The following is a 12,197-nucleotide window of genomic DNA, read 5'->3' as shown; positions in this document are numbered from 1 at the left end:
AGTTCATGTCCTCTACAGCATTCACTTATGGTTATTTCTTCAAGTTGGTTTTTCTGCTAAGTGAATGTGATTGGACCCTTCCCCCTCTATGCTATACTCAACCCAATCTGTTCACAAATTCTTCATGTGCATTTTATTTGAAACTCGTTCAAAATCTTCACTGTGTCCTTGTCAGCTGAAGAAATTGCGAACGTAACTTTAAAACCTATCTTATCTAAATTTTCGGCTTTGCCGCTCAAACCGTTCCGCATCCCACGATATACTTATCCATTCACCCACGATCTCCACTTCTCAGTACGTGGGTGACACATGTCAAGCGAATGAGAAGTGTCAGGGGCACGTTCGTCCAAATTCTTCGGGCGAGCAGTTTTTCACCGTGGCTATAAATACACCTCTTCCCCTTCCTCACTTCCTTTACTCCACTCGACGTCTCTCCAGCTCGAGCTTCTCAAACCCTAGCGCCGCCGCTACATCATTGTCGTCGGTGAGGAAGAGCTTCACTGCCTCGGCCTCATCGTCGTCGTACTCGCGCCGGCCGCGGAAATCTTCACTCCGCCGCCGCTGTAGCCATCTTCCTCCGCCAAGTTAGGGCGTGGAAGATCTGCACTGACGAACTTCACATCTCCACATTCCAGTTCGTCATGTTCTTCGTCCAGGGTAATTAAAAGTTACTTTTACTGCCCTCGTTGATTCAAATGATTTCTATAAAATCCTCAAAGGTGTTTTTCTTCATATCTTCACACACTAAAACACCTCACATGTCATCTGTTCTTGATTCGTTTCTCTAAGCTATGTTTTTCTTCAAATTCCTCAAATGTGTGGATTTTCGATCTATACATCTCTGGAACCTAAGACAAAGAACGCTTAGTGAAACTCTTCAAGACTCATCTGGTCAAATTTCTCAAACTTGTTCTTTATAAAAAACCTTCTAAGAACGCATATGACCTCTCCAAATTCCTCGCAACTATACTCTGTTCACAAGTACTCATATCAGCTGATGAATCACTAGGTTCTCATTAACTTAACTCATTTGCAGCGTTCCTCGAAGAAAAGTTGCATGCCTCTTCAGAGAATTCAATTGTTCAAATTCCTCAACTGAAGAAAATGGATGATGGTAAGAAGCCACAGAAAGGAGGAAAGAGGCCTGAGGTCAACACTGCCTTTGAAATACCTGAGGACATCTATGATGGGGACTGCACACCCCCATAGTCAGAGTCCCAGGCTGCCACTAAAGCAGCACCTGAAATTCCTCAGCCTATGGAACCTAAGATCAAGATCCCGGAGGTTGTGATGCAATTGACTGACACTCCTCACCCCAAGCCAAAGGATCCATTCTCAAAGAAGCAGAAATTCAAGGCTGATGATTTCTTCGGCGAGCACGTGTTCTTCACTAACTACAATCCTTATGACTCTGCTCGTCTAAGGAGGAAGCGTTTCTAGACTGCAAGCCAGGCCAACTTCTATTCTTCACTGCTTTTCAACAAAGACAAAATCTTCTACCATGAACATATTCCTCACATGGACATGGAATCATTACCTTGCTTCTCTCCTGTGCTCAATGTTCTTCATGATGCAGGCCTCCTGAACTTTTGCTCTGACATTGTTGATTGGAATGAAGAGCTTATTATTCAGTTCTACGCTACATTGCATATCACAGGTGATCCTGAAGATATAAACACCTGGGTCTTGGACTGGATGACCGAAAATACTCACTATAAGGCACCGGCCTCTGAATTGCTTCACGCCCTGCCCATCAGTCCACCCAGTGAAGGAGCTCGCTGCCTGTATTATGAACCAGAACTCACAGCTCATTACATGCAAGTATTAATGAAGACTTTGAAGCCCGGTCAAGCCCCAAGGACCAAATTCCTTGTGAAGGATTTACTCTATGTGCCCAGAACCGTCTATCGCATTCTGACGAGGACAATGAGTCACATCAAAGGCCACGACTCATCCGATGAGGAAATAGTTGGCATCATGAAGAATCTACTATTCAACATTATTCATAGCATTCCTATCTACTATCACGATTTCTTCATGAGGACTGTGGCAAATGCTGCACTTTCTCCGTTTGAGCTGAAACCTTATGCACCTTGAATTATGAGATTCCTCAGGACAAGGTCTTCACTCAACTACAAGGCTGATTTTCATAATCACCTTAGCTATCTGCCCCCGATTGAACTCCTCAAGCAGGCTTTTACTTCAACTGATGAAAAGGGCAAGGCTCCTGCAGTCATTGATGAAGGCATTCGTCCATTGGATGGTTAGTTTCGCAAAGCTTCATCTTATTCCACCAATGATGACTCTGTCACACATGACTCTGCTACCAATGCACCCAAGTCTACTCCTCAAGCCACTACTCCTCGTGTGATGACTAACCATGAGCTTCTACTTAGTCTTCACCAGAAGGTGGATCGAAACCATAAATGGGTTAAGCGTCAGTTTGGTTCGTTTCTTCACAACATGACTGCTACACACAATGCACTGAAGAAAAACCATTACTACCTCCATGAAGTCTTCGATCGCACCTAGGCCATTCTATGACATCTGTATGGTGAAGAAGATCTGAAGAAAATGGGTCTCAAGGAAGATTTTTACTGGTCTGCACCTCCATCAAAGAAATTCAAGAAGGTCAAGGTTCCTTCTTTGGTGTCCATCTCATATTCTTCATCACGCGATACCGACGAGTACGAAGAATTGGACGACACTGCGGCAGGCCCTTCAACGACAAACGACCCCAACAATGTTGGCGCTCCTTCATTAACTTGATTTTCTTCAGGGGCGTTAGTCCTCATTTTCCATCATTTTGGTCATTCGATGACAAAAGGGGGGAATTTTGAGTTAGTCTTCAAGCGGGTCTGTCTATATGGGCGTTTTTTGCTAAGTTACAACTCTCGTTCTTCTGAGACTTTATTGGATCGAGTTGTAAACTTAAACCCGATGGTGCTCTGATGCTTTTGATGTTCTTTTTCTGCATGCTTATTCCTCATATATGTTAATGCACGAATGTTGAATTACATCAGTCACCATATTTCATCATGCATTTCAAATTCCTCATTATGATATGTCAAATGCGTGTATGAATTACAAGATATAGGGGGAGATCTCCATGATTCTACTCTTCAAGTGTGCAATGCTTCAAAAGCAAATTCCTCATCATGCACATCTTCAGGGGGAGTTCTTCTATATCTTGCAATCAAATTCCTCAATATCAGTATTTACACTTCATATGTTTATCCCTGTTGAAAACTTAACCTATATTGTCATCAGTCACCAAAAAGGGGGAGATTGTAAGTGCATCTAGTGCCCCTTAGTGACTTTGGTGTATTGAAGACTTATAGGTTAAGGGACTAATGTGTTTTTGAGTGTACACAGGTCTATAAGTCTATGAGGAGTTTGATATTTACAGAGAAAGTCGACCCCTAAAAATGAAGTTCTTCGACTGAAGACTTTGAATTTCTGAAGATTTTCTGAATACTTTGAAAGTGAAGAAATTGGTGCAATCCTGAAGACTTGGTATTCATTCGAGGAACATGAAGCATGAAGACTTTTGTTTTCGTAGTTTCATTTTCTCTTTCTTGAGTCATAAGAAACACCGTACTGTTAAAGGGGGCGAGGAAATACTAAGGAAAATTTTCCATGTGATGCTCAACTCAAAATCCTACACCTACCAATCCCTTCGAGTGAAGCCATTGGAAATCTCATACAATTCAGTCATATTCTTTAGTGACAGAGACGAAGTTCTTCTGGTCTCTGAGGAATTTATTCTGACTGAGGAGTTAGGAATTCGCCAGTGCGGATTGCCTACACAGCGAGGACCATGATAGCCCTGAGGAATTTGATACTTAAATTTCCAACCGTTGCTGTGCCTTATGCCAGCTGTCCCAAAATATCTACCCACCTAACGGTCATATCATTGAAGGGCATTTATGTCTTATCATGTCAGGCTGCTCCCTAGGCTATAAATAGCCGCCCCCTACAACCACTAGCTGGTTAGCTGCTCCGAGAGAAACTGACACTTGTCATTTGAGAGCATCCCATCCTCTAAGGACTTTGAGCGAAAATCATCAAGTGAGGAAAACCCAAACCTAAACACTTACAAACCCCAAGTGATTGAGCATCACTGAAGAGATTGATCCTGCGTGGATCCGACGCTTGTTACCTTTGAAGAATGTGCTTCTTCCAGACGGTTAGGCGTCAAGGTCTAGAGCATCCAAGAGGAATTGTGGATCGCCGAGTGACCAAGTCTGTGAAGGTTCGGAAGTCACCTGAAGACTTATCTCGAGTGATTGGGCGAGGTCTGTGTGACCTTAGCTCAAGGAGAATACGGTGAGGACTGTGTGTCCGGGACTGTGTGTTCTCAGGTTTATATACCTAGCCGCTCCAACCAGATGTACAACTGAGACAGCAGTTAGAACTGGTCTACCAAATCATTGTCTTCACCAAGCTCATTGGTTCTATTTCCTCAACTCTTTCATTTCCTCATAACTGTGTTGAGTGCTTGTTTGTATCTGTGTTTGAAGACTTTGACTAAAGACTTTCTCAATTTTCTCAGTTCAATTTCTTAAGTCTGTTTATCTTCATCCTGTGTTTACACTTTCTGTACTCTGTGCTTATTTTCATTTCATCATGATGACTATGCTTGTGCTCTGTTATGTTTACTTTTGAGTACTTATTCCGCTGCTAGTAGTTCTTCGCTAAGGAATTTCCTCACCTGCAAATTCATCAGTGAAGAATTCATAAAAATCGCCTATTCACCCCCCTCTAGTCGATATAACGCACTTTCAATATCTAAATAACCTATTTGTTGCAAACCATAATTAACCATATCAATCCTTTCAGAGACGTATCACTTCTCATGAAGCACATCCATAAGTTTCTCAACAGAGAAAATATTCCATGGGTCAACATCATTTGGGAAACTTACTACTCCAACACACTCCCAGGAGAGAGATTGGTAGGATCCTTTTGGTGGAAGTCCCTACTCAAGCTCGTGCCCATCTACAAGAAGTTTGCAGTTTGCAAAGCTAAGTCTGGAAATGCAACACTTTTTCGAACTGACTGTTTGGTGGGACCAACCACCGGCAACAAAGTTCCCTCAGCTTAATTCCTATTCCACCAACAACACTGTGACACTGCAACAGATTATCAGATCACAAGAGCTGTCAGAACATTCCCACACTCCTATATCTCAACAAGCATTTCAACACTATAATCTCCTACTAGAGCAACTACTAGAGAGACCGGCTTCTAATGCCACAGATGAATGGATTGTACAAGGATCAATAAGAGGCCACTCTTTCATTAAAATGTACCACCACATGATGGGACCTAGCACAGTACACCACCTCTTTCAATACATCTGGAAAACATCTTGCAGATTGAGGCACAAGATCTTTTCTGGCTCCTTCTCCATGACAGGATCAATACAATGAATTTTCTCAAGAGAAAGACCATGCACCTGGATAACAATAACTGTGCATTGTGTGCAGATAATACAGAGGAAACACTTCTACATCTCTTCTGGAATTGCCCATTTGCACTGCAGTGCTGGGACAACATCATTCCATTTAGGCACAAAGGTATATCGATATTTAATGAATTCCAGCTTGCCCAACTTCAACTGCCACAAGATATTGCATAGGACATTCTAACAGTGTGATGCTGGGGAATTTGGTCCATAAGAAACGGCAAGATCTTTAGGGCATCTACAACGCCAGTGCTTAGAGAAGGCGCCAGGCTTCTGTTCCTGGCCGTTATGGCCGAATCCCGTTCGATCAAGGGATTCTGGCTAGCGTCGATGCAAAGCCAGGCATCGGACGCCTGGCCTTTTCTTCTTTCGCGCTAGCTTTTTCTATCGAGTGCTATCCATCTTTTACGGGGAAAAACAATCTCATTAGCGCTCAAATAGGCGCCCCGCGTTGGACAGGCAGACTCCTACCCTGATCTTATTTTCTTAATTTTTTTTATTGTCTAAGCGCCCAAATAAGCATCTTTGCATTGTAGATGCCTTTAGATCAGCTGCACCACACATTCATGGCTGAAAGCATTATTTACAGGAAGGACCGTGAACTACTCAGATCAAGGCAAAGCACACCAAAACAGAAAAGGTCGGTAGTTAGGTAGGACAAAACATATAATCTGATGTCAATATTTCATAGAACCAGCATAGGTTGAATTTTCTTTATATTGTTTTGCTGGCTTGTACACATTTTAATTTATTAATGAGAATACCGTAGAACTATTGTTCTACGGTTTTACAGTAAAACAAACAAACAAATGAGGCCTGAGACGATGCATGCTTCGTTAAGTCCAAGGTACCGAAACATTATGCGCTTTGGTTCTGAGGCAAAGAAAAATACATGCAGTCCACACTCCACAGTAGGATCTACTGGGGAAATTCACGCACAAGTACTACCATCTCATTCCAAAAATAAATAAATAGCCGAACCATGTATATATTCAACGTACATACAGTAGCATGTTGTCTCACAAAATAAATGTAGGCATATAAACTCTATCCAACTGTTTGGCTGATTAATAAATGTATACATATTTTACTGTTTATAAGATGTATGGAGGCACTTTCTTGTTTGCTTATTAGTTTTGTCAGTAGATATTGTTGTATGTAGTGTCATTCTGAAACCCACTCTAGTAGGAGTATGAAGTGGCACGACTGTACTGTCGTTTCACTTCAACCCCTCTCCGGAGACGCAGCAGGGAGTAGACGGCGCCGGCGATGAAGAAACTGACGAACCAGGCGTTGTCATAGGCCACGACGAGTGCCTTGGACATTGTCGGCAGCACCCCGACCTTGTGCAAGAACCCCGGCATGACGGCGGCGAATCCTGCCGCCATCGCCACCATCGCGGCAACGTTGAAACCGCCCTGGAAGTAGTAGGGACTGTCGGCTTCCTCCGAGTAGAGCGCGTCGACGTCCAACGCGGTACGCCGCACTATGTAGTGATCGGCGAGCACGACGCCTCCGATGGGCCCCATGAGCGCCGCATTTCCCAGCAGCCAGGTGAAGACGAAGCTCTCGCTGGAGCCGAGCAGCCGCCACGGCTGCAAGGCGATGCCGAGCAGCGCCGTGGCGAGCGCGCCCTTGGCGAACGTGAATGTCTGCGGCGCGAGCGCGACGAGGGTGTTCGCCGGCGCGACGACGTTGGCGGCGATGTTGGTGGTGATGATGGCTAGGGTGATGCCGAAGATGGCGAGGACCCTGGTGGCGGGCCCGCCGATGCGGCTGAGGAGCTCGATGGGGTCGGAGATGACCTGCCCGAAGATGGCCTCGGTGGAGGAGGTTATGGCGAGGCCGGCGAAGGTGAACATGCCCATGAACACCGGCAGCCCGATCTGGCCGAGCACCTGGTCCGTCTGGCTCCGGGCGTACCGCGCGAAATCCGGGATGTTGATGGCCACCGTCGACCAGAAGCTGATGTTGGCGGTGAGCGCCGGGAAGAAGAGCTGCCAGAAGTCGCCGCCGACCAGCCGTGGCGGAAGCGAGAGGATGGGCCCGAAGCCACCGGCGGAGACGTAGGCCCAGGCCAGCAACGCGGAGGTGAGCGCCACGAGCACCGGTGCTGCGTACTTCTCAAGCTTGCGGATGCCGTCCATGCCGCGCATGATGACGGCGAGCTGCGCGGCAGAGAAGACGAGGAGGCACGCGATCTCGAGCGGCGAGGCCCCGAGGCCGGGCACCGGCTTCAGCAGCGGCGCGTGGGTCTTGAGCCACACCGGCAGGAGGAGGAAGATGGCTCGGCCGCCGATCCACGACTCGATCCCGAACCACCCGCAGCCGATGACCGCACGGACGACGGCCGGGACGTGCGCGCCGTGAACCCCGAAGGCGGCGCGCGCGAGCACCGGGAACGGCAGCCCGTGCGTGACGGCCGGCGCGGCCGTGAGCACGAGCGTGGCGAGCACGATGAGGTTGGCGAGCGTGACTGTGGCTACGCCCTGGATCGCTGACATGCCGAGGTCGACGAGGCTGCCGGCGAGGTAGTAGGCCGGCACGCCGACGACGAGGCCGACCCAGAGGCTGGCCAGGTCGAAGCCCGTCATGGTGCGTGCCGACTTGGGCGTGGGGGCCAGGTCGTCCGATCCGCCCGACCCAAGCCTGGGGCAGACGGGCATGATCCTCCTGGCCGTGCCGCCCCCGCGAGGGAGGTGCAGAGGCGCGATCCCGGCTGGCGGCCCGCGCGGGAGCAGAGGCAGCCGCGGCGGCGAGGTGGAGACGGCGAGGAGGTGGTGCAGCTGCAGGTGGTGAGCGGAATGCCGTGCGGCGAGCGGTCGGGACAGGGCCATGGACACGGCGGCCATCGTGTCGACTGTCGAGGTGGTAGTGGCCGCACCGCGAGAGCAGAGAAGCGGAAGCAGGGGAGCGAACGAGAGGAGGGTGTGGCGCGAAATATTGCTGGACTCGAGTGTGTTTGCAAACGGGGGAGGTGATAAGGGGAGGGGCACGTGTTACGTGCAGGGGGGCCTGCGTCCGAGGAGCCGAAACCTGGTTGGTTGCACTGCTGGTTACGGTACCGACGGGCCATTGCCTCCGGCAAAAGATCAATTTCGTTTTTTGTTAGGCAAAAAGTCAAGGTGGCCATGCCTCACCACGCAACAAAAAAAAAGAGACTGTGGCCATCTTCCCACAGTTTCATTGTAAAAAATAGTCCTTCTAAAAAATATACTAAAACGTATCACCACAGATACAGACATACAGTGAAAGGAGATGAAGAGTGACCTCGTCACTGCGGCACATACGCCCGCTGGCCCGAGTGCAACATCTCTCATGAGTGGTTAAACGCTTCGGTGGTGCGCTCTGCTCCATCCAAGAAGATACGCTCGGAATCATCCATAACATCAAAGTCATCAACCGCTTGGATCACGTTGGAAATTTGCCCCGTGAAACAATTGCGGTTTTCTAATTTTACCTTATTTAATTTTCGAGGCAATGCTGAGTATACTCATGGATATATACTCGCAAACCGTCGAATGCATTTTCTTTAGTTAAAAAAGGCTCGGATCCAATATAAAAAGTTCATCAAAACTACAAAGTACCTCAAGTATAATGAAAATTACGTCGAGGTCTCTGAACCACTGAACAACCACTTACGCCGCCAGAACGAGCCAACGATGCGCTGTTGTCGCCGCTCCCATACCAGAGCCGACCTGAACTTGTCAATGACAGTCGAAAGTCTTCATGCACGTGTCCCTAAGAACTAGCGCTCTGGAGCCACAATCTTCACCATTGAACCCTTTAATAATTGATCTAAAGAACCTGGCACTAAATCTTGTCGTCATATATGCGCAATGAGAAACCCTAACCTAGCCGCCCCGAGGAGCTGGCGGGAATTTACGTCAGAACTCTTATAATCTGTGTCGACGAATGAACTTGAGAAGGAACGAAGCCGAAAGACTGACTCGAAGAAGCGTCGCCATCCACCAGAGCGTCATCCATGCGGGGACTAAATCCCTAACATATCCACTAGCCGGAGCAAAGGTAGAGGCATGGCGGATCCATGGGCTCAGCAATGAAGATCGAGGGGAGGAGGACTTTGCCCTAGTCATCTTGCTCAAGGGAAAAGAAAGACATGCACATTGTTACCCATTGAATACTAGAGTTATGGAGCCTTGAAATTGAATAAATATTTACGTGCCTCCCGTTATCGATGAGACATCACCTCGTATAGAAAGAATGATATGTGTGTCTGGACTGGACTTGGCGCCTGGACTTGTTGTCCCATCGATGCTTCTTTGCACCTACCGGACTTGGCACCCTGATTTCCTCATAGGTGCACCCTGGGCATCTGGACTTGTTGTCCCATCGTTGTTTCTTTGCACCGCCTTGGCCTACCTTGTTCATACAACGACAAGGTTGGATTCCTGTTTGTCCTCCCTCTTGCGGTCCCGATTGCGGTTGTTGTTTATGCTTCTGGTGCCCTCGCCGTCTGCGGGCTCAGGAGTTTCTGGAGCTATGGTGTGGCGATGGCCTACGCGAGCTGTTTCATCACCAGTTGCATAGTCACTGGTGATCTTCATTAGTTGTGCCATTATGTTTAGCTTCTCGTCAACCTGCTTTTTGCCCAGCCGGAGAAGAGAGTCCTGAGCACAGTTGATGAAAGCATATATTGCGCGAGATGAAGTCTTGTGCGAGCTGTTGGCGTTGTGTATGCAGTTGTGGAGGTCGTATGCGTCGCCGAGGTGGTATGTGCCCTCAAAGTTATTGATGACATCGGTTTCGAAATCTATCCAGGTGTAGATGGAGCTGGGTGGGAGCTGCTACTCCTGTAGGAGTTGTTAGTTTCCCCGGAGAGGAAAGGTGGTGTAGCACGACATGATATAGTATTTCTCCCAGTTAAGAATCAAGATTTATCGAACCAGCAGGAGGCATCAAGGTAGCAACATTGGCAGTACCTGCACACAAACAAATAAAAATTCTTGCACCCAACAATAGCAAGGAGGTTGTCAATCCCCATGTTCTTGCTAGTTACAAGATCAAAAGCAAATATATGTGATAGGGAAAACAACAATAAAGTAAAGGAGTAAATTGTAGTTTTTTTGTATTGATGGAAAATAGAACCTGGGGCCATAGGTTCACTAGTGGCATATCTCTCGAAAGCATGTACTCGCATGGTAGACAAATTATTGTTGGATAATTGACATAATAGCGCAAATTATAACTATGATCATTCATGGCATAATCTCACATAGGTATTACATCAGTGATAAGTAGACTATAATCCAACTGCATCTACTACTATTACTCCACCCAAGACCGCTATCCAACATGCATCTCAAAGTATTAAGTGTTGGGGAACATTGCATGGGAAACAAAAAAAATTCCTACGCACACCAAGATCAATCTAGGAGATTACCATCTACGAGAGGAGAGATTGGGTCTACATACCATTCCGGCCCTCGTGACATCCGTGATCTCATCCGGGACTCCGAACAACATTCAGTCACCAACGTGAATATCCCAATACTACTCTAGCATCACCGAACGTTAAGCGTGTGGACCCTACGGGTTCGAGAATTGATACGTCTCCGTCGTATCTATAATTTTTGATTGTTTCATGCCAATATTATACAACTTTCACATATTTTTGGCAACTTTTTATACGATTTATTGGACTGACCTATTGATCTAGTGCCCAGTGATAGTTCCTGGTTTTTGCATGTTTTTTGTATCGCAGAAAAACCATATCAAACGAAGTCCAAATGCAATAAATTTTACGGAGAATTATTTTGGAATATATGTGATTTTTGGGAGTTGGAATCACCACAAACGGAGGCCCACACAGCCCACAAGACACCAGGGCATGCCCCAGGCCCCTGGCGCGTGGTGGTGGGTTGTGCCCTCCTCGAACGTTGGTTGGAGCTCTACTTCGGGTGCAAGGAAGCTTATATCTAGAAAAAAATCGTGTTAAAATCTCAGCGCAATCGGATTTACGGATCTCCCTGAATATAAGAAACGGTGTTCGGTCGGATCTGAGGAACGCGAAACAGAAGAGAACAGAGAGGGGTATCCAATCTCGGAGGGGCTCCCGCCCCTCCGCCGCCATGGAGGCCATGGACTAGAGGGGGAACTCTCCTCCCATCTAGGGGGATGCCAAGGAAGTGAAGTAAATATGCCCTAGAGGCAATAATAAAGTTGTTATTTATATTTCCTTATATCATGATAAATGTTTATTATTCATGCTAGAATTGTATTAACCGGAAACTTAGTACATGTGTGAATACATAGACAAACAGAGTGTCCCTAGTATGCCTCTACTTGACTAGCTCGTTAACCAAAGATGGTTAAGTTTCCCGACCATAGACATGTGTTGTCATTTGATGAACGGGATCACATCATTAGAGAATGATGTGATGGACAAGACCCTTCCGTTAGCTTAGCATAATGATCGTTTAGTTTTACTGCTATTGCTTTCTTCATGACTTATACATGTTCCTCTGACTATGAGATTATGCAACTCCCGAATACTAGAGGAACACCTTGTGAGCTATCAAACGACACAACGTAACTGGGTGATTATAAAGATGCTCTACAAGTGTTTCCGATGGTGTTTGTTGAGTTGGCATAGATCGAGATTAGGATTTGTCACTCAGTGTATCGGAGAGGTATCTCTGGGCCCTCTCGGTAATGCACATCACTATGAGCCTTGCAAGAAATGTGACTAATGAGTTAGTTATGG

General features: G+C 46.8%; 1 protein-coding gene across 1 annotated transcript; it reads right to left on the bottom strand.

Moving 5' to 3' along the window:
- Nucleotides 1-6,400: 6,400 nt before the first annotated feature.
- LOC119327638 (purine-uracil permease NCS1-like) lies at nucleotides 6,401-8,405 on the bottom strand. The gene has a single exon (XM_037600732.1). It carries the CDS (start codon nucleotides 8,320-8,322, stop codon nucleotides 6,652-6,654), a length of 1,671 nt encoding a protein of 556 aa, XP_037456629.1. The 5' UTR covers nucleotides 8,323-8,405; the 3' UTR covers nucleotides 6,401-6,651.
- Between the last annotated feature and the right edge of the window lie 3,792 nt (nucleotides 8,406-12,197).

The sequence above is a fragment of the Triticum dicoccoides genome, chromosome 7A (genome assembly GCF_002162155.2).
Source record: "Triticum dicoccoides isolate Atlit2015 ecotype Zavitan chromosome 7A, WEW_v2.0, whole genome shotgun sequence".
NCBI lineage: Eukaryota > Viridiplantae > Streptophyta > Magnoliopsida > Poales > Poaceae > Triticum > Triticum dicoccoides.
Note: the sequence above shows the minus strand (reverse complement) of the source record. Positions and strands in the feature narration are given on the sequence as shown.